Below are 22,448 nucleotides of genomic sequence, written 5' to 3' on the forward strand. Positions count from 1 at the left end.
TTGGGTGCTCGATATTCGTAATGAGCAGTTTGATGCTCGGATAGGCTTGACTCGTTTACCGAGTAAAATAGAAGTCAATGAAAAATTTGAGGTAAAAAGAGCATCCAACTGCTGGTTACAAGCAACAAGCACCCAAGCATGGTAGTGCTTGTTCATTACTAGTGACATATCATTCAGTGCACATAGGTTGCCATTGTTCTTCAGCACAAACCCTGTTTACATAGGACAAGGCGCAGACAAGCATGATTTTGTGTGCAAAGCAAAAGATCATTTAACCTTGTTTGTAGTGTGATCAATAGCCTGTTTAGGCTAAATGATTAGTGTGAAAAAACATTCATATGAATGCTTTTTCACAATAATCGTGCAGTGTGAATGCATCTTTGTTGTATCCTATATGATAAAGCTGCAGCCTTGCCTTCCCTGCTTCCTGCTTGTGTTATGTTTCTCCTTGTCAGCTGCCTCTTACAAGCAGGAGGCAGAGAGACAGACTGAAGCAACATTTCATAGGATGCACTGAAGAGAATGCAGAAAACTAAAAATGATGGTATAGATAGTTAGTGTAAGTAGAGCTTCATCCACACTGAATTCTGATTCTTGTGAATGAGTGTTCTTAAAGGGAATTTGTCAGCTTGTTTTTGCTACCTCATCCGATAGCAGCACAATGTAGGCAAGGAGATCCTGAATCCAATGATGTATTGCTTAGATTACTCAGTGAAGCAGTTCTGACAAAGAGTTTTTAGATTTAGCCATACAGCAGAGCTCAAAAAGTTACCCCTACCCACACCAGGCTTTCAATGTACAATGTCTATAGACAGTGAAGTGCTTATTACAAAAGGCAGTGTTCTGCCCTAATTCTGGTGGGCACGCTAACCTTTTTTGGGGACAATTTAGAATATAAATGGGTAAGCAAATAACTGCAATTTACTAGTGTCCATTGTAACTAATTCATTGATGACAGATATGCAATTTTAATTTGATCATGCCTTTCCTTACAAGAATGGTTAAATTTGTTTGGGGGTACTTTTCATCCCCTTTTGCCTATGTTTTCTGCAACATATTTTTGTATATGATCTTTTGTAAGTAATTTATTAATATATCAAATTATGTATGGAAATAAAGTTTACAATTTTTAATTGACCTGGAACTTTATTTTTTTTTTTGTTGTACATGTTTATGTAAACAGGTTATTAAATGACCACTTGTCAGTAGATGTTTACCAACTCCATACAAGGTCTATTTACATTGAACAACCAGCAGTATTAAATGACCCCAGGTCAGTCCATGTTAATAGACGTTAAACAGAGTTTTATAACTCTTAGGGTACCTTCACACTTTAGCGATGCAGCAGCGATCCGACCAGCGATCTGACCTGGTCAGGATCGCTGCTGCATCGCTACATGGTCGCTGGTGAGCTGTCAAACAGGCAGATCTCACCAGCGACCAGTGACCAGCCCCCAGCCAGCAGCGACGTGCAAGCGACGCTGCGCTTGCATGGAGCCGGCGTCTGGAAGCTGCGGACACTGGTAACTAAGGTAAACATCGGGTATGGTTACCCGATGTTTACCTTAGTTACCAGCTCACACCACTTAACTTAGCGTGTGCAGGGAGCAGGAGCCGGCACTGGCAGTGTGAGAGCTGCGGAGGCTGGTAACGAAGGTAAATATCGGGTAACCACCTTGGTTACCCGATGTTTACCTTGGTTACAGCTTACCGCAGGCTGTCAGACACCGGCTCCTGCTCCCTTCACATTCAGGATTGTTGCTCTCTCGCTGTCACACACAGCGATGTGTGCTTATCAGCGGGAGAGCAACAATAAAAAAATGAACCAGGGCTGTGTGTAACGAGCAGCGATCTCACAGCAGGGGCCAGATCGCTGCTCAGTGTCACACACAGCGAGATCGCTAATGAGGTCACAAAAAACGTGACTCAGCAGCGATCTCGCTGTGTGTGAAGTACCCCTAAATGGTTTCAAAAGTGAATTGATAAGTAAAGATGTCTTGGACTGTCCTGTTTACACAGGAAAGCATTTCCTGAATTGGTGCTAATTGTGCCGCCATGACACCGAGTCTCAGTAAGTATGAAACGCTGTTTTATTTCTGTTTTTCTTTATTTTTCAATTATTTTCCCCAGTGCCGGATGCAGATTCGGCACACGGAATTCCGGTTCCGGGTCCGACACCCGGAAATCTTTGAAACCGTGTGGATCCGGACTTTTACAGTTTGGGACCGCTCAGCCCTAGTGCTAAGATTGAGACTGAGCTGATGAAATATTGCTAGTTAGTTAGTGTTATTTGTGCAAAAATTAAAATTTGCAGAATTACTATGTGAAAATAATAGGTTTCTTCTCTATATAGCCAGAAAACCAGGAACTATAGCAAGTGTAGAGATTATGGTCTCATCGAAGAACCGATGCTTGAAGGTAACCAAATGGTCCCTCTGAGGAGATCAGTGCTATCAAAAAATGTTCCAGAGTTGGTGGCTCCACTATCGATTTTTTACTGATTTTTGGTGACCCAGGAGCTTCAGTTTACCGATCTAATGAGAAGCCATCCTTGCAAATACTTCGAGTGTAAACTGCAACCTGGGAACTATGCTCAAATAGCACTTCTTCATTCACATGTGTAATCAATAGATTATGTGTGTTCAATAGATTTCTAAAGAATTAATTTAATCACAGAACATCAGAAATAAAGACAGATTACAGATATACATGGCATGAAGTCTTTTTTTTTCTTGATTTTTTTTTATCTTAAAACGTTCCAACTATTCAGGACAAAATGTTACAATGTTTGACCCGGTTCATTACATAAATAAAAGTTCTTTATAAATATCTCTTCATAAACAATATAAATAGCTTTACAACATAAATACATTGATGCAAGGTGAGAATTTACATATAGCTCTGTCAGATCCCCCTCCATCTACATGAGTACCCCAAGAGACTCCATCCTTGCACTGCCGGACTGAGCCTCTCTGACAAAGCTTGCAGCTTTCCAATGGAAGTGGTGGGGTAAATGAAGACTTTACGTGTGCTTTGTCTGGTCGGTCTAGTGCATCTGGCACAACTTCAGTGAAACCCACTGCGATTACCTGAATTTGTCCAAGTCTCCGAATACTTAATCATGCAACTAACTATATCATAGTAGAGATAAGTCCTCGGTGTCAGGAGTAAAAAATGACTGAGAAGTTATATTGTTGGATACATTTAGTAATATATGCAAAGCTGGGATGTGCAAGGACTCGCGTCTAAGTTCATACCGCATTTTTAGACCATTTTCTGCAAAGTCACACATCATCATGCTAGCATCGTATCAAGTATCGTATATGTTGGCTGGAACTTCTACAAATTAATTTCCCAGATCTGTGAGAAATCCTTAATAAAATAGTAAATTCCCTGTTTTCCTATTATTTTGTGCAGCTTCGTAACAACACTAGACGTCTAAAAGTAAAAACACAAAATGAAACGTTACGTTCTTGTCATTTGTAGCATTGGAGCTTATTTACTTGGCCATAAGATCAGCGTAAAACTGACATTAAACTAACAAAAAAAAATGATTAAAAACAATTAAGCAGCTACTAAGGTTTCGAGACCGACCTTTGTCCCAGAAAGCACTGCAGTCTTACCCTATTATTTTGCAGAAGTTGGACAAGCATTTTACGGACCTCTCTGGTAGAGGCAGGTCATAGTTATGAACATGGCAGGTTGGTAACTGAACTCCGGTGCTTCATTACAGCGCAAACAGTAGCTTAATACATTCTGTGGATAATGAGCTGCCAAGGGTTAAATCTCAGGGTAGAATTAAATTCAGGCAGGTGTTTAATTGTAACCTGGGGAAGATTTCCTTGTAGCTCAATTGATGAGAGTCCATGGATTAGGAATGGTTTTGCCCTTAGCGAGCCTAGTCACTCTACATGTGGAGAGCACACTGGACAGTCCGCTTGGCCACCTAAAAGGTGAACACGTGTCTGAACACTGCTATGTAAACATCTAGGCAGCCCTCATTACAGATGTGGATACAAAACGCACATTAATGGCTCTTGTGCGCTGGCAACAAAATGATGACAGACGTGTGGTAACAGCTGGTCCAATGTCCCATCGTACCGGCCTGTCTCCTCACTGTAGAATCTTCTGGAAACGAAAGACTCTCAGCTGGGCGTCTACACTAAGACAGGATAATGACCAGTGATCAGAAAACCGTTGTCAATGTTAGGAGCCTGGAAGAGAAAAAGACTTTGGATTAATGTTGTTATTAGCATATGGCAGGCCAGGTTTCTGACTTCTCTCATACAGCACTTCGAGGCTTGTAACAGCACATGGAAAATGCAGATGGAATTATGATCCTAGTTATTAATAACACAGCCCCGGGATTTTCAGTGCCAGAAGCCTGGGAAGCGCAGCTCTGGCCTCAAATCATTCATTTTCCTCGAGTTGTCACTGTATTCCTCCCACAGGCTGAGCATTTATGTGCACAGGCAAACCTTGCACCTAGCGCCCGAGTATAAACTGCACTGTGTCCGGCACCACAACCTTTCACACATATACTGCTGTTCAAAAGTCAGCTGACAATGAGTGTGGCACTAACATTTTACACAGGTTCAGGCAATTTTTTCCTGTGAAAAACACAAAACACTATGGTGGAACCTGAAAGGACACTACTATAATGCAATAGATTCAGTTTTCCACTACTGGTGTCCATAATGTTCAGATCACGCTCCGACTTAGTCCATTGTTTAGCCATACACTAGTGCACGTCACCCTTACAGATCAGGCTCTGTCTTATTCCACTGTGTAGGCATACACTAGCACACATCACCCTTACAGATCAGGCTTCATCTTATGGCATTGTTTAACCATACACTAGCGCATGCCACCATTATAGATCAGGCCCTGTCTTATGCATGCCTATACAGTGCCATAAGACAGAGCCTAATCTGTAAGGGTGATGTGCGCTAGTGTATGGCTAAACATGTCACCCTTACAAATCAGGCTACGTCTTATGGCATTGTACAGGTGTCTACAATAGGGTATCACCCAGTGACGCCAATTTTATATATATATATATATATATATATATATATATATATATGGTTTTTTTGGGGGCGGGGCTTGTTATATAGGAAAGTGCAGCTTGCAGCATTTTCCTACATAGTTAAAAAAAAAGGAACACGGGTTAATGGAGTTCAAAAGGACACTATACGCCAAGAGCTTTTCTTGGCATATTAATTGCAATATTCACACAGCCTAAGTTATATAAACAATAATCAACTATTACCAATGATAATAACATGGGGCTGTCTTAGTATTCTAAGAGTTATGGTCAGATACAAGCTATTCCTATTCAATTCTTCTTACATGAAATACTATTTTTATTTTGTTTTTTTGTTTTTATTATAATTCTCAGTGTATAATCGGATGCTTAACATAATCCACCCCATTTGCTCAGTGAAGTCCATGACTAAATATTGCCCTATTTTAAATACTGACAGACTTTTTATTGGTACATCCATAAGATGCAATAAGAAAACTAACCACCTTCCATATAAGCCCTAGCCCTCTAAGGAAAATGTCCCATGATGAGTATTTGGTACTCTTTTTCCACTACGTATTTTTATTGCTTAGAATATGCAGCATCTTATAGTTATAGAATTAGGGAATGGGATTTATAGAAATCTTACGCCCACTGTGTTTTTAAATTTGTTAACGCTACATAAAATGACCTGTGCCGTGAATATGAAATTTGTAACATGTCTATTTCTCTTGCAATAAATATTGATTTTATTTGAGGCTTTTCCGCATAGACTTGAATGAGAAAAATCAACCGATAAAAACAGCACTAAAAACACATGTAAACTACACATGACTTTATCAGTAGTTTCATCATACCTATGTAACAAGAAGCATCGAAAACAAAGAAGACAAAAATCGCCACTGAAAAATCATCATAAAAATGCATGTGATCTAATTTAGCCAATTGGTGCAGAATATCACAACATTAAAAATTAAACAAACACTTTCATGGGGACTTAGCCTAAGGGTGACGCCACAGGTTCAAGTTTTGAACTAATTGTGGGTCAAAAAGAAAAAGAAAAGGTAAAGGATGGGTAGTACCGCTCCTCTTTATTGAATCTGCTCCTGGTTTTATCTACAACATCTGCAGAAAAAATGTAGAAAACCTGACTGTGTGGGCTCACCCCCATGGTGGGATACTGCGCACAATGCATTTAATACTCTTTCATTGGCTGCAGCTGTAAGGAGCTGAAACTTGAACCTTACTCTTACTCTTGGGCAAGAGAACTCAGCAACACTTCCATACATATGAAGAGGGTAGGGGGCTTGTTCACCCATTAGCTTTTCCCAATATTTGTCATCAAATTTAAAGGTCTGGAATCCCTTAAAAAAACTTTGCAATTTGTAAATCCTTTTAGCCTTATGTTTGCGGTTTTGAAGAACAAACACAGACATATTCAAGTGTAATCTTGTCTTCCTGTTTTCACGCCTACTATTATTTGTTGTTTTTTAGGTTTTTGAAAGTCAATTTCCAAGAAAGGAGTTGTATACCTTGCTATGTAGGATAAGTGACATATATATGAGTAACGAGTTAACTATGTATAACTGAATAAAGGTTAGAACTCAAGGATGAACTTGAGTAACTGCCAGAAAAGGCGTAAACCAGATACGGACTGAATAATGGGTGTCTGAAGTCACGTGCCTGTGTCATTAGAAGCAAGTGACAGACTGAGAGTAATAACATAAGAGTATTCAGGAGAATATTAAAGTCAGGGACTATCAGAGAGAGGAAAAAAAATGATAGAGTAGTTCATACTGACCACCACAAGATGGTGCTCCAACTTCTAGCACCCCAAGCCACTCATGGCTCCGATGCGGTCCAGTTTGAGACCAAAACAGCCTTTGGATAGCCCCTTTTTATTCATGCCTTTAAATTTGCGGGTGTTGGGGTATTCGTTGAGCAGTCTGCTCCATGCTGCCCTTGATCGCGTATCTGCACGTAGATCTCTCAGAAGTCGAGCACGAGTCTTGGGGTCAATATTTCTTTCTCCTCTTTCTCCAGATGCCAAATACTCAGCCAGTTCTTCTCCTAGCAATGTTCGCAATGACTGCAGGTAAAAAAAAAGAGACAAAATACAGAAAGTCATTAGGCAATATATTTTTAGATTACATTAACAAATATTGGAAATTTGGCATAAAAAAAACTAATTTTTCAAAATGATAGTCAATATGTAATTTAATTAAACCAAAGATGATGTCTAAATCAAATATTTAATCAATCATTTTACTTGTTTGTGGACATCAATTATAATTCTGCCTGAACTTGACTAGATGCATGGTACCCGGAAAGAGGGGTCTCCATATCATGTCTACATCGTATGGTACATTGGGAACTATGATCCATCTCTGATGATGCAGTCAAATGAGTGATGTCTTGGCTGTCGCTGACAACAACTATCAGACTTGGTTTTCGAGATAAACACACTTTCAATTGGTTATATCAACTATCAGAATTGGATAATAAGAGATAACCCGATAAGATCCGTTGCCCTTGAGATTGTCTTCTGCTCTCTAGTATCAACCATTCAACAACAAGGTGGCTGCTCTTGGGGTGAACTAGTCACGTCAGGCACATCCACTGCCTATAAAAAGGGGCATATAGTGCAATAAAGGATTTTATTTTTAGATTGCCACGGGGAGCATTTTGCTGACTGCATAGCGGACTCTGAGCTGGAGATTGCCTGTTACTGCATTATGTCATGGTGTGTTCACCTGTTTAGTAACCCATTCTATACTAGAGGTGGTAAAACTGGACGGCATTTGCATCAACAATGCAGTACACTGCAATGACTGCGGCGCGCTACTCATTCCCTTATTCTCAGTGATGATGGCCAAGATCAAGTCCTATTATACATTCTTTTATATGGTAATTCTATCATAACCCTCCCCCCTCACTTTTTCCTAGTTGTGCTGGAAACGATTTTCATCTAGGAAACAAAAGAGTTAATGCTCCAGACATTTTCCATGCCTGGAAGTTGCATCTACGATGCAGATTGACCCTTGAATTAAATATAATGTCAGACGACCACCTGCTAAACTAATTTAGGAGACTAGTTAAGGAATATCATTTATTTCTCACTGTGTGCGTGTGTGTAATATATATATATATATATATATATATATATATATATATATATATATATTACACACACGCTGTATATATATACACACAGTGTTTGTCTATATATACACAGTATATATAGACGCACACACACACACACACACACACACAAACACACATGCTGTAAGATAGTGCTTGTGTGTATATATACATATATATCCACAGTATATACTGCAAATATATATATACACACACCCACACATGCACAAAAAGAGTAAGACAGAGTGTGCATGTGTATATACAACATATATACATACAAACACACATATATATGTATATATATATATATATATATATAAAAACACACACGCACGAGTGTGTGTATGTGTATATATATACACATGTATATATATTACAAATATAGAAGAAGACAGTGTGTATATATATTTATATATATATATACATATATATATATATACATATATATATATATATATATATATATATATATATATATATATACACACGCACACATACACACACTCATGCACACATATCTCAGTCAGCAAAACATTTCTATAGATCTCATCAATGACCAAGGACAAACACTTGGCACTTTCAGCAGGCAGAGTGGAGGTCTACAGTCCATCTCAGCTAAATGTTGCTCTTATTTGTCTTTCTTTGCGCAGCAGAAATGAGCCATCTCTCCCAACATTGTCTGTTTTCTGCACAGATTTAGCAAGGACAAGACTCCTTTAACTTTAGGGCTAGATTGCTTTACAGTAGGATTTCGTATACCACATACTGATATCAGGAGTAGTTATAGCAAAGAGTCTTATGTCATATGTTACAGAACCATTTCTTCTACATATGACGTGTGTTAAACCTATGCCGCTAATAGAAAATTTTCATGCATTTCTGATTTTCCCTGGGGTTATATAAGGCCACGCATGGACAGAACGTACCGTGACCTCTATTAATAACCCGTAAATGATTTTGTTTCTGTTTCAGTAATGATGGTTTAGTGCTAACAGAGTTATTTCTAGTAATCCTCTGTCCTCTGTTATCCGTCCACAATCAGAGCATCTTCTGGTACCCGGCCAGACACCTGGAGTCTACAGGAATGAAATATCACAGTTGTCTGTGCAGAGTTGGCTGGGTGTAGATTGTGTCCTAAATGTGTGGTCTCCCAGTACTTTCACTGATAACTGCCCAGAGGAATTAGTTCTTTTGGCAGATCCTGTGATTTTTTTTTTGTAGAATCTGCTAAAAAATATCTCTGGAGTACAACAGCAAAAGAAAAAAAGTCTTACCCTGGCAATTGTATTCACGTTGGGACGCCTAATTTATAGGAGGAAAGAATGGTCTATGGATGATTAGAAAGGCTAATATTTCCAATCAATCGGATTAGTTCCATCTTCCAAAAAATGATGCATCTGACCTGAATAGAAATCTCACAGTGTTGAATTAAGGAGTATATGTCAAAACTAGTCTCACAGGAAATGACTCCTAAAAACACTTATTGATATGTATTATATTATTATAAAAGAGATCCAAAATTACTAACACTGATTCCCATGATCACTAGTATTGTAGAATCTAAACCATAATGTCACAGACATCCCCATAATATAAGTATTTTAGATTTAGGGGCATATTGTGGATCTATGTATGACTTGTATATTTGGCACTAAAGATGAGATCAGATGAAGAATTTCCCAAGAATACAATTATCTGAATGTCGCCTACTATAATATCCTCTTGGGTGACGAGTTGGGTGCCCTATATTGGCATGGGTATGACTGAGAACAGAATATGTGTATTAGTCTTAGCTCCGATCAATGCACCTTGCACAAAAACAAGTTATTTTGATCACACTATCTACTATTACCTAGAAACTGACTATAACGATGACAGACACAGGACACCTAGAATTGAATTATCATTAAATCCCAGAAACCAGGGATGTACAAGTCAGTTCCCCTTCTGTATGTCATAAACTAACCCAATTTAGACAAGAGCTGAATGATTGGTATCAATGGCATATGTGCCCCCTCTTCTATGCCATGTGCCACCCCACTGCTGAAGTCTTGGGGTGCCAGAGACCAATGTTTTACACAGTGATAAGCTGGGAAACCTTGGACTGTAGTAAAGAAAAGTCAGAAGAATGGGATGAAACAGACATAAAGAATGAAAAAATTGGGCTAGCCCTACAGGTGATCACTGACCTTCTGATGTGCCTGCACCACAGGCTTTGCCTCCGTCCTGCAGCACAGCACAGCCAGCACCAGTCCCCAGCCTACAATATTACAGAAGTGCATCCTAACTGTGGCACTCAGTCTCCTCAGGGTCAGAAATCCTGGAGTGTTACAAGTGGCAGAGGTGCCTCCTCCTGTTCGTTCTCTAACTCTCATATCATCAGCCCATTCATTTTATAAACCCTGGGCAGTGACGTCACCCTTAGTGATAGGAGGATCTTGATTGGCATCATACAGTATAATGAAGGTGCCTCTGACTGTGTGCAGAAGGGGTTAAGGTTGGGGGCAGGACTAGCTGCAACTTGTTCTCAGGCTTTGTTTGTTTCTTCATTGGACCTGGAGCTCTGGGCGGGAAAGGAGGCGAGGTTATAAGTTTCTGGCTGCCCTGCTTTCCTCATCCAGTGCCTTATCTGATGAGCAGAGAAAACTTCACAGAGGGATCCATACAAGGATAAGGGAAAAGACAGCTAATGAGGGACAGCTTGGTGGGGCCAGCTCATTAGTGGGGCTGACAAGCTAGCCCATGGTGTCCAGATACCACAGCTGGTAGACCAAGGTGCAGATGTGCTCCTCCAGCCCCACTCCTATCAGCTGCAGCAAGACACAATTCCGAGCAGTGAACATCTCACCTGCCATCAGTGATGCTGCTGGTCTGTAGGAATCTGCTCGCTCTCAGCCTGTGCCCACCCTCCCCAACCACACACAGCACAGCAGGTGGTCCCTGCAGAGTGTAATAGGATCAGCACTGCTACATGTGTCTCCTCCGCCTGTGTAGTCAGTAAATGATCCGTCCAGTGTGAACAGAGGAACCTCACGGTACATCCCATGGCGGTATCTCACACCGAGCAGAAAAGTGGATCTGATTGCTGCACATGGCATTCATACTGCCCTAGGCACTTTAAGTGGTTATACCCCCTACTGGTAAGTCAGACTAATGGTATGTGCACACAACATAATCTTCAGATGGATTCTGCCCGATACAGATAGATACCTAAAGAATGTAAGCCCACAAGGGCAGGGTCCTCTTCCCTCTGTACCAGTATGTCTATTGTAACTTGTATATGTATTCTGTATGTAACCCCTTCTCATGTAGAGGTCCATGGAATCAACGGTGCTCCATAAATAAATAATAATAATAATAATACAGTGTTAAAACAAAAATTTCAAAACGACTGGCTGTGCATATATTCCATCTTTTGTAACATCTTTATAAGCTTCAGGCTTTGAAAGAAGTGATCTGATCTGACCATGCTGCAGGTGGCTTCACACCTTGTTATCTATAGAACTAACTCCCCCCCCCCAAAAAAAAAGATGTCCTAAAATCCTAAAAGACATTTTCCTGAAGTGTCTTCTGCTTCACATACGATACAGATATATTGGTGTCTAACAGATGACATGTGCATCTACCCTAAAGGGCATGGTGTCTTTTTCAGGCAGGTGCGCTCCGGAGCCCGCCTGAAATCGCGCTAAATAAATGTTATATGAATAAACATATAAGCTGTGATGTAAAAACACATATAAGGAGTCTCTTGAGCTTCCTTTACCCACTTCAGGTTTCCAAAGACGTGAAGTGGTTAGAAGTGACATGCCTATTCTTCAGTCCGAGTGGCAGCCGGTCATTAAGTTTGTTATTACAATACAGTTAAAAAATTGTCAGCAAAAAGATGTCAGGAAAAGCTATTAAACAGGAGCAAAATAACATGCTTCAGGACGAAAGACACCGGCATGAAATAAAGAGTCTAAAATATATTAAAAAAATATCCCTAAAGTTTAGTCCCTCTCTAATGTGCATTTACACAAGAGCTCAATATTGGCCTATCTAAACAGGCTGACAGTCACCCCATGCACCAGCAAAATGTTTGTTTGTCAGCGGATATGATTTTTAAGCTTGCTTAAATATCATCATGCTCAACAGCAGATTGTCCTATGTAAAAATTTGCCCAGAACAACACTATTCCATGTGCACAGAACGATCATATTAACGATTGTTCTCTCCACATGAAAGTGTGGTAGGCCTGTGTCGCGGGCGGAGGAGGGGACGCTACGCTCTCCCACTGCTCGGGTCCGGCTGCTGCTGCTGCTCGGCGGTGGCTCGAGCGGTGGGCCGTATCCCGGGGACTCGAGCGGCGTTCCTCGCCCGTGAGTGAAAAGGGGTAGGGATTGATTGGATGATGGATTTGAGTATTGTCCGTGACGCCACCCACGGTTGTGGTGATATTGGTGACACCACCGCTGCTCTGGACGGGGATCCCGGGAGCGGTGACAGGGAGCAGTTTTGTTGTTAGTTCTCCCCTCCATGGGTAGGGGGTTGGTTGTCCCGGGGCCCGGTGATGGGGGAAGGGATGGATGGCAGGCGGGTTACGGGGCCTGGTGAGGTGCAGGGTCGCAGGGGCAGCGCTGTGCCGCACGGCACGGTGGTACTCACTCAGCCAATGATGAAGACACAGTTCTCGGTAAAACACACGGCTGGATGGACGGGTCCCACTGATGGCTGCGGTGGTTTCTGCTCCCGGCAGGTTGATGGTGAGTGCCTTTCCCTGCACCTATGTACGGTAGATGGTTATGATGGATTCCCACAGGTAACCCGCTCCCCAGCTTGGATATGGGCTGGAGGAGCCCCTTTTTGCCCGCAGGCTCTGGCCCTGGAAAACGGTTGCCCTGGCGGTGGCGGTGTCTCCCTCTCTGGCTGTTTCCTTTTGTCGGGACTTGGCTGCTGGGGAACCCAGGAGGTTACCTTCGCTGACGGATTAGACAAATTCACGGCGACTCCTAGCCTTGTCAGGGTCCGTAAACTCCTGCCAGATGGTGCTGACTTCTCTTTGTGTACCGGTCCAGTACCGCCGGGCGACCGCCCGTCCATGGTCCTTACGGTAGACTCCAATCGGTCACTCCTGCAGACGGTCACCACCGTCTGCCAACCTTGCTGTACCGCCCGGGCCACACACCCGGACGCTGTCAGTTAGTTGCTCCACTACCACTTCACTTCCTTCCACTTTCACCTCCAAAACTGAACTCTCTCCCTTCCAAACTGATGTCTACTTTTCCCGCCTCCAGGACTGTGAACTCCTCGGTGGGCGGGGCCAACCACCTGGCCCACCCCCTGGTGTGGTCATCAGCCCCTGGAGGAAGGCAACAAGGGTTTTGTGTTTGACTTCGGTGTGCCTGACCGGGAGTGTGGGGTGTGTTGTGTTGTTCTCTGTGGCCCCTGGCTTGTCCAGGGCGCCACATTCCCCCTTAGTTAAATGCAGACCATCAGCGGGCTGCCCGTCCATCACCGGTTTTATTTTCACAACTGAAAAATAGAAAAGTTAAACGGTAACATATTACAATTATATTAACATCTTCCCACATCGGGAGGTACTCTTACTTAAACGTTACGGTTATGGCTTCCGCTCTCTCCCACCCAAGCAACCTGGCCCTGATGCTGCCCCTAAGCAACAGGCAGCACCCCTTGACCCCAGTCCAGCACAAGTTGCCCGAGCGGGTTCTGTCCTTTTCAGGGGACCCACGTCCATGGGGAACCCCTGAAACCCCCAGAGGATTGCCACCGGTTCCGGTGGTGGCTGGGCCCCAGCCTGCTCCACTGCGGGCCCTTCCTCCAATCTGCCTCTCCGGAGGGGGTCACGGTAAAGCCACAACAATATTTTTATTTACAAGCCACTAAGTTTGTGGTTGCCCTGCTAGTTCTCAGGCTTGTCCATAAGGAGTCCCTTATGCAACTCTTGTAGACAGTCCCCACGGGGACAACGGTGTCGGCAACGACCGGTTTCATTCAAGCAGCAAATCAGGTGACTTTCACGGTAAATCATTCTTTTATCATTCTTTTTAACTTTAAACAGTACTTTCAACACACACACACTTTTTCCTTTTTTAAAGAACAGTTTCCCTGTACCTAAGTGGGGGTCTACCTAGGTTGGGACGGGTGGACCTCCGGGGCCCGGTGTCAGTGGTGGCAGGCAGTGGGCCAGAGGGAACAATCAGTTCCTCTTCCCTGCTATCGTGTGGGGCAGGCGGAGGCATAGGGGAGCTGGGTACAGGTTCATCCCTGGGCACTGGCTCATGGTTGACCACTTCCATTACTTCCTCATCCACGGGTTGTGGGAATAGTATCACTGGAAGAATCACCGCGCCATTCTGTGTAGGCCAGTCTGCTGGAAAGTCACCCATCACGGTGTGGATTACCTCTTTTGCCTTCTCCGCCGGTCTAGGAATCGGAGCTTCAGCTGCTGCCCTCAATGCTGGTGGGCACCTCTTTAGATGGTCCCGGGAAACCGTGGCCAAAGTGCCCCCTTGGTCACGACTGATCTGGTAGGCCTTCCCATCTTCCCATCCTGTGGGCTGTATGACATATGGGGTCTGCTCCCATTGATCATCCAGCTTGTGGGTCCTCCTCTTTCGTTTCAGCACTACGTCTCCAGGCTGGAAAGGGCCAGCAGACGCCTTCTGGTTAAAGCGCTGCTCCTGTTGTTCCCGACTCCGACTCAAGTTCTTCTCAACATACTCCTGAATCTGTCGATACTGCACTCTCCGCCGAGTGTCCCATTCAGTTGTCGAAGGGAGCGCTTCTGGGGCCTCCAATCCCATGTCCAGATCTACCGGTAGCCGGCCGGGGCGTGCTCTCATCAGGTATGCTGGGGTGCATTTTGTTGAGCTGGAAGGGATATTGTTGTACATATCGACCAAGTCAGGCAGCTTCTCCGGCCACAGGTTCCGCTCTTCTAGCGGCAATGTCTTGGGGAGACCCAGGACCAGGTGGTTCATCTTTTCACAAATGCCGTTGGTTTGGGCATGGTAAGGCGTGGTCCGGATTTTCTTGCAGCCGTACAACTGACAAAATTCATGGAATACCTCCGCTTCAAAGGCCGGGCCTTGGTCAGTAAGCACCTTCTCCGGGTACCCATGTGGTCGGCAGAAATAGGCCTGGAACACTCTAGCGGCGGTACGGCCAGTTAGGTCTTTGATTGGGACAACCACCATGAACCTTGAATAGTGGTCTACAATGGTTAAAGCGTAGGTGTACCCACTTCGGCTGGGGGTGAGCTTTACATGGTCCACGGCAACCAGCTCCAGCGGTTGGTGTGTAACAATTGGGTGTAGGGGCGCCCTCTGGCTGGCCTCATCCTTCCTTCTCAGCGCGCAAGGGCCACACTCTCGGCACCAGGCCTCTACAGATTCCCGCATTCCACTCCAATAGAACCACTCTCTCAACAGCATCTCTAGCTTCTTCCATCCGAAGTGCCCAGCACCATCATGGTATGCTTGCAGGACAGTGGGCACGTTAGCTTGGGGAATCACCAACTGGCGGATCTTCTCATGGGTCTTCGGGCTAATCAGCTCACGGTACAACTTCCCCTGGTGCAGATACAGCCGGGTCCGTTCACGCCACAGGCGTTGGGCTTCATCTGGGGCGGCAGGGTCTATCCCAGCAGCACCCTGTTCCACCAAGATCTTGACTAAGCGGACGGCGGGTGCCTGGTCCTGAGCTTCTTGCCACTCCTGGCTGGACAGCAGGTCCAGGTTTACCCGTTGTTGATAGACATGCACCTTCTCAGTCGGTGGCTGATCAAATGCAGGCAGCTCAATCTCTTCGAGGTCGTCGTCTTCAGGCCCTTCTTCCGACAAGTGGGGCATCCGAGAGAGTGCATCGACATTAACGTTGAGACGGCCGGCCCTGTACTTGATGGTGAAATCGTAGTTGGCTAGCCTAGCCACCCATCGCTGTTCCAACACGCCCAGCTTGGCGGTGTCCAGGTGGGTCAGCGGGTTATTATCCGTAAAAGTGGTGAACTGAGCCGCTGCCAGGTAATGGTGGAACCGCTCGGTGATAGCCCACACCAGTGCCAGGAGTTCAAGCTTGAAAGAGCTGTAGTTCTCGGGGTTCCTCTCAGTCGGTCGAAGCCTTTGGCTCACATAGGCAATCACTTTCTCTCTCCCGTCTTGGACCTGGGATAGGACTGCCCCTAAGCCCACATTGCTGGCATCGGTGTAAAGGATGAAGGGGTGGTTGTATTCAGGGTATGCTAGGATTTCTTCTCCGGTCAGGGCCGCTCTCAGCTGATGGAAGAATTCCTCATGCCTTTCTTCCCACACAAATGGAGCTCCTAGGGGTCTACCACCTTTGGTCTGTCCCAGGAGGAGGTCTTGCATGGGGGCAGCCATCTTCGTGTACCCCTTGATGAAGCGACGGTAATACCCCACCAGGCCCAGGAACTGCCTCACCTCCTTCACCGTGGTCGGCCTTGGCCAGTCCTGAATGGCGGTGATTTTATCAGGATCGGGGGCGACACCCTCTGCACCGACCACATGCCCTAGGTACTGCACTTTGGGTTTCAGCAGATGACACTTTGAGGGCTTCAACTTCATCCCATATTTGGCAAGGGACGCGAACACCTCGGCTAGGTGCTCCAGGTGGGCTTCATATGACTGGGAGTACACAATCACATCATCCAGGTACAGCAGGACGGTCTCAAAGTTTAGATGCCCCAGACAGCATTCCATCAGCCGTTGGAAGGTTCCAGGGGCATTGCACAGCCCGAACAGCATGCTATTAAACTCACAGAGCCCCATAGGAGTAGCAAATGCAGTCTTCTCTTGGTCTTCTGGTGCCACAGCCACCTGCCAGTACCCACTGGTGAGATCAAGTTTGGAGAAGTAGTTAGCGGTTCTCAGCGCAGCCAGGGACTCCTCAATGCGGGGCAGAGAGTAAGCATCCTTATGTGTTATCTGGTTAATTTTTCGGTAATCCACACACATCCGCATGGTGCCATCCTTCTTCTTAACCAGTACCAACGGGGCGGCCCAGGGACTACAGCTGTCCCTAATAACACCTGCCTCCTTCATGTTCCTCAACATGTCCTTAGCACATTGGTAGTGTGCAGGGGGAATAGGCCTGTACCTTTCTTTGATAGGGGGGTGCTCACCGGTGGGGATATGGTGTTGGACCCCTTTAATCTGCCCAAAGTCTAGGGGGTGCTTGCTAAAAACTTGCTCATACTCCTGTAACACCCGGTATACCCCTTCTGTAGCTGTCGGCACCACTCGTCTAACTCCCCTTGGGATGGGTGAGTGCTGGCAGTAGGTGGTGAGGTTGTGGGAATGGCCTCGTGGATGGTGTGGGGATCCAAGGTGAACAGCTTGGCAAGGGTAGCGTACCGGGGAAGCCTGACTTCTTCCTCCCCGCAGTTCAGCACCCTCACGGGCACTCTCCCCTTCTTTACACCTACCACCCCTCGGGCGGCCATTACTGTGGGCCAGTGTTCAGAGGGCATGGGCTCTATCATGGCGGGGTAGTCACGCCCCTGGGGCCCTACCGCTGCCCTACACCAAATCATCATCTCGCTCCTGGGAGGCACAATCAAAGGGGCCACATCCATAACTCTAACCCCGCCAATCTCTCCTCCTTTCGAACTCACGTGTTGGCGGTACATCAGGGCTCGAATCTCACGCTGCACAGCTCTCTGTCGGCTCCCCGCCGCCGTGGCGGCCAGCTGCTGCAGTAGGGTCAGCACATCACTCATACAGTGCTCCATCACGTTGGTCCCTAGCACTACCTTCGGGTTATGATCACTGGGTTCATTCATTATCACAATCATACCCTGGTGTTGCAGTTCAGCTCGCCCCACAGTCATGGCCACTTGTTTGTACCCTACTTGGGTCAATGGGAGTCCATCAGCAGCAATCAGTGTTATACTGGTATCTGGGGGAGCCAGCTCGTCTTTTCCCCAATACCGTTGATACAGTGTGTATGGTATGGTGGTTACCTGTGATCCAGTGTCCAGGAAAGCCATCACCGGTATGCCGTCCACAGCCACGGGGATGATGGGCCGGGCCCCGATGTACCGGTCCTGCCAGTCTGGGGGGCCATGGGGTTCTACTCCTGAGGATTGTCTCGTGGCCCCAGGGGTTGGTAGTTTAACGGACACCGTCAGACGTAGTGGCCGGGTTTGCTGCACCTGTAACAGATTGGAGGTCAATTCCGTGAGTCATTGGCCCTTCTCCGCTGCATCCAGGGGACGTCCTCAGGGCTGTCGGCGAGCTGCATCTTCACCGGGGCCTGGGATCTGGTCGGAGGCTGGAGTGCGGCAAGGATCTTAGCGAGGTCCCCATCCATGCGGCGAACTTGAAGAGCAAGCTCCTCCATCGCTCTGCTTGAAGCTGCAGGCACTGGAGGTGCTGATGGGGTAGGGGCCACCACGACGGGAGCAGTCTCGACCGGCCACGGGGCTGGCTCAGGAGCTTCAATTGCGGGGGGTTGCAGAGCTTTGATGGCCCGTTCCTTTAATACGGCAAAGTCCACATCAGGGTGTTCTAGGGCCCACAGCGGTTTGCGGTCCTCCGAGGACCTCATCCCCTGCACAAACTGCTCACTTAACATTTTGTTACTGTCCACACTGTTGATGGTGTCCACCCGCTTCAGTGTGCAGAGCGTGGTTTGCAGGCACAGAGCATAGTCCCGAATGCTATCTACGGGCCGTTGCCGGCATTGATAGAACTGCATCCACAACTCGGCCTCGGTACGGGTCTCAAATGCAGTCTGCAGTTTTTCAAATATGGTGGCTACAGAGGACCGGTCCCCCTCGGCCCAGGTCTCCGCCTCCTGCTCAGCCGCGCCGGTTAGCTGCCCCAGCACTAGCGCTGCACATTGCTTATCAGTCAGGGGGTACAGTTCTAGTAGCGGACTGAGTTTTTTCCGGAAAACCTGCAAGGCATCAGGTTTCCCATCGTACTACGGTAGCCAGGCAGCTCCGGGCACATAGGGCAAAGAGAACGGCACCACCTGAACGAGAGCTGGGGCCGCGGCACCCCCCGCCAGCGCGGCCCGGACCTTGGCAGGCCCGTTCCCATCTACAGGTGCTACCGTGGCTGCGTCCGCCGCTCTTCCAGCGGCTCCGTCGGGCGCAGATATCCTGTTTCCGTCCCCCTTAGTCTTTTTCCGGCTCCTCCTCTACAGGGGCGGAGTTTTGGCCTTCGTGCCTCCACTACTCGAGGAGACGCTCGAGCGGGAATTCTTCGCGCCCAAGATGGCGGCTTCACAAATTTTCTGGCCGGACACCTCAGGCGGTAACAAGGCGCACCTCTACCAGACGGCAGAGCGGTAAGATCCTGTTCGTGACGCCAAGTTGTCGCGGGCGGAGGAGGGGACGCTGCGCTCTCCCACTGCTCGGGTCCGGCTGCTGCTGTTGCTGCTGCTCAGCGGTGGCTCGAGCGGTGGGCCGGATCCCGGGGACTCGAGCGCCGTTCCTCGCCCGTGAGTGAAAAGGGGTAGGGATTGATTGGATGGTGGATTTGAGTATTGTCCGTGACGCCACCCACGGTTGTGGTGATATTGGTGACACCACCGCTGCTCTGGACGGGGATCCCGGGAGCGGTGACAGGGAGCAGCTTTGCTGTTAGTTCTCCCCTCCTTGGGTAGGGGGTTGGTTGTCCCGGGGCCCGGTGATGGGGGAAGGGATGGATGGCAGGCGGGTTACGGGGCCTGGTGAGGTGCAGGGTCGCAGGGGCAGCGCTGTGCCGCACGGCACGGTGGTACTCACTCAGCCAATGATGAAAACACAGTTCTCGGTAAAACACACGGCTGGATGGACGAGTCCCACTGACGGCTGCGGTGGTTTCTGCTCCTGGCAGGTTGATGGTGACTGCCTTTCCCTGCACCTATGTACGGTAGATGGTTACGATGGGTTCCCACCGGTAACCCGCTCCCCAGCTTGGATATGGACTGGAGGAGCCCCTTTTTGCCCGCAGGCTCTGGCCCTGGAAAACGGTTGCCTTGGCGGTGGCGGTGTCTCCCTCTCACAGTTGGGCTGTTGCCTTTTGTCGGGACTTGGCTGCTGGGGAACCCAGGAGGTTACCTTCGCTGACGGATTCGACAAATTCACGGCGACTCCTAGCCTTGTCAAGGTCCGTAAATCCCTGCCAGATGGTGCTGACTTCTGTTTGTGTACCGGTCCGGTACCGCCGGGCCACCGCCCGTCCACGGTCCTTACGGTAGACTCCAATCGGTCACTCCTGCAGACGGTCACCACCGTCTGCCAACCTTGCTGTACCGCCCGGGCCACACACCCGGACGCTGTCAGTTAGTTGCTCCACTACCACTTCACTTCCTTCCACTTTCACCTCCAAAACTGAACTCTCTCCCTTCCAAACTGATGTCTACTTTTCCCGCCTCCAGGACTGTGAACTCCTCGGTGGGCGGGGCCAACCGCCTGGCCCACCCCCCTGGTGTGGTCATCAGCCCCTGGAGGAAGGCAACAAGGGTTTTGTGTTTGACTTCGGTGTGCCTGACCGGGAGTGTGGGGTGTGTTGTGTTGTTCTCTGTGGCCCCTGGCTTGTCCAGGGCGCCACACCTGTCTAAGCAGGCTATTACAATCACTGCTAATAGTGCATCAGATTTACCCTGGAGAATCACAGCCTTTATACGACCTGAAGCCTAAGCAAGGTATCTTATAGGTGACATCTTCTCTGATTGGAGTTGTTCTCATCCTCTTCTAATGCAATGATGAATTTTCACAGCCACAGCTCGTCTCTATAGACTTAACTCTTCTCTGATCTTCTGTAACACATCCCAACAAGGTGCCCTTAAAAATAACTGTGTCATTATAATGGTACCTGAAAAAAAATCACTGCCCACCCTGTGCCCTAAATAAGTCCTACATTGTGCCTTTGAATACATCATTTCATAATTTCTCCTCAAGGTGCTCCCTGTGCAAAAGAATGTCCCCCACATTGTTCGTCTTATGATACATGGTTTACACACTATCCTCTCCTATAAAATATTCCTGCTACACCTCACTCTTATATATACTATGACTGCCACACACCAGCCGCCTAATATATTATCACCGTCACACTGTTCGCCCTTGTGAACTATGACCACCTATTATATTATACAATCACTACACTGTCCCCCCTTATAAATTATACCCACCAAACCTTCCTTATTTATGAACTAAGATCACCACATTGTCCCTCCCATTTTGCTCCCATTCTGCTCCTACTCCATACTGAGCCCTCTCTTCACATTCTCCGCAACTCTACCACCTTCCCATACTGAGACGCCTCTTCACACTGTGCTCCCCACTCCATGCCAATACCCCTCTTCACATTGTACCCCTTACGCTTTCCACATTCCATACTGAACCCCCTCTTCACATTGTCCTCCCTTGATGCCCCCTCTCTATATTGAACCTTCTCTTCACACTGTAACCCCCACCTCTTCATACTGTGACATTGTGCTCAACCTTCACACTGTTCCCCACACGTTGTCCCATCTTCATATTGTGCCCTACTAGTTGCCCCTCACACTGTCACCCTCACCGTCTTTCAGATAATTTAACTGTTGATAATTTAAAAAAAAAAAAAAAATGCACAATGAAAAACCTAACATTGCAAAAATGTTTGGTAATTGGTTCCAAGCTTTTTCAGTATTAGCACATATCATCATACCATCTATTCTGAGTATATGGGAGATCGGCATGGTGGTGTTGTGATGAAAGGTTTCGCTATCTCTTAGCCTTATGCCCAGAAGTTGGTTGAACATGTAAAGGGACAGATGTTTCGATACAACTTATGATGTTACAGCACTCCTTATGCTGGCTTTTCAATGAGGGACACTGCAGATTTTTCACTACATGCCATTTTAAGTAGCAGTATTCAATATGTGATGGCTCCAATATATTACTTTAAAAAAGCAAAACCAGGTACTAATGCTGCTGGTGGTTGGCAGGAGGATGCCATTGAATGTGATTGTGATGCGACCATCGGTAAAGGTACCGTCACACTAAGCGACGCTCCAGCGATCCCACCAGCAACCTGACCAGGCAGGGATCGCTGGAGCGTCACTACATGGGTTGCTGGTGAGCTGTCACACAGGCAAATCTCACCAGCAACTAGTGACCAGCCCCCAGCCAGCAGCAACGCGTGGAAGCGATGCTGCGCTTGGTAACTAAGGTAAATATCGGGTAACCAACCCGATATTTACCTTGGTTGCCAGCGCACACCGCTTAGCGCTGGCTCCCTGCACTCCTAGCCAGAGTACACATCTGGTTAATTACCCGATGTGTAGT

General features: G+C 46.7%; 1 protein-coding gene across 1 annotated transcript; it reads right to left on the reverse strand.

The window, feature by feature from the left end:
* Nucleotides 1–2,706: 2,706 nt before the first annotated feature.
* On the reverse strand, nucleotides 2,707–10,582 carry NPPC (natriuretic peptide C). The gene is made up of 3 exons (XM_075338492.1): nucleotides 10,357–10,582; nucleotides 6,828–7,115; nucleotides 2,707–4,214 (listed from the first exon to the last, which is right to left on the reverse strand). Exons 1-2 carry the CDS (start codon nucleotides 10,540–10,542, stop codon nucleotides 6,852–6,854), a joined length of 450 nt encoding a protein of 149 aa, XP_075194607.1. The 5' UTR covers nucleotides 10,543–10,582; the 3' UTR covers nucleotides 2,707–4,214; nucleotides 6,828–6,851.
* Between the last annotated feature and the right edge of the window lie 11,866 nt (nucleotides 10,583–22,448).

This window comes from Anomaloglossus baeobatrachus, chromosome 3 (genome assembly GCF_048569485.1).
Source record: "Anomaloglossus baeobatrachus isolate aAnoBae1 chromosome 3, aAnoBae1.hap1, whole genome shotgun sequence".
NCBI classification, from domain to species: domain Eukaryota; kingdom Metazoa; phylum Chordata; class Amphibia; order Anura; family Aromobatidae; genus Anomaloglossus; species Anomaloglossus baeobatrachus.

Coding starts and splice junctions, on each gene's coding strand:
- NPPC (XM_075338492.1), bottom strand. CDS start 10,542: ATGAGAGTTAGAGAACGAACAGGAGGAGGCACCTCTGCCACTTGTAAC. Junction 7,116..10,356: donor TGGTGCAGGCACATCAGAAG/GTCAGTGATCAC, acceptor TTTTACCTGCAG/TCATTGCGAACATTGCTAGG.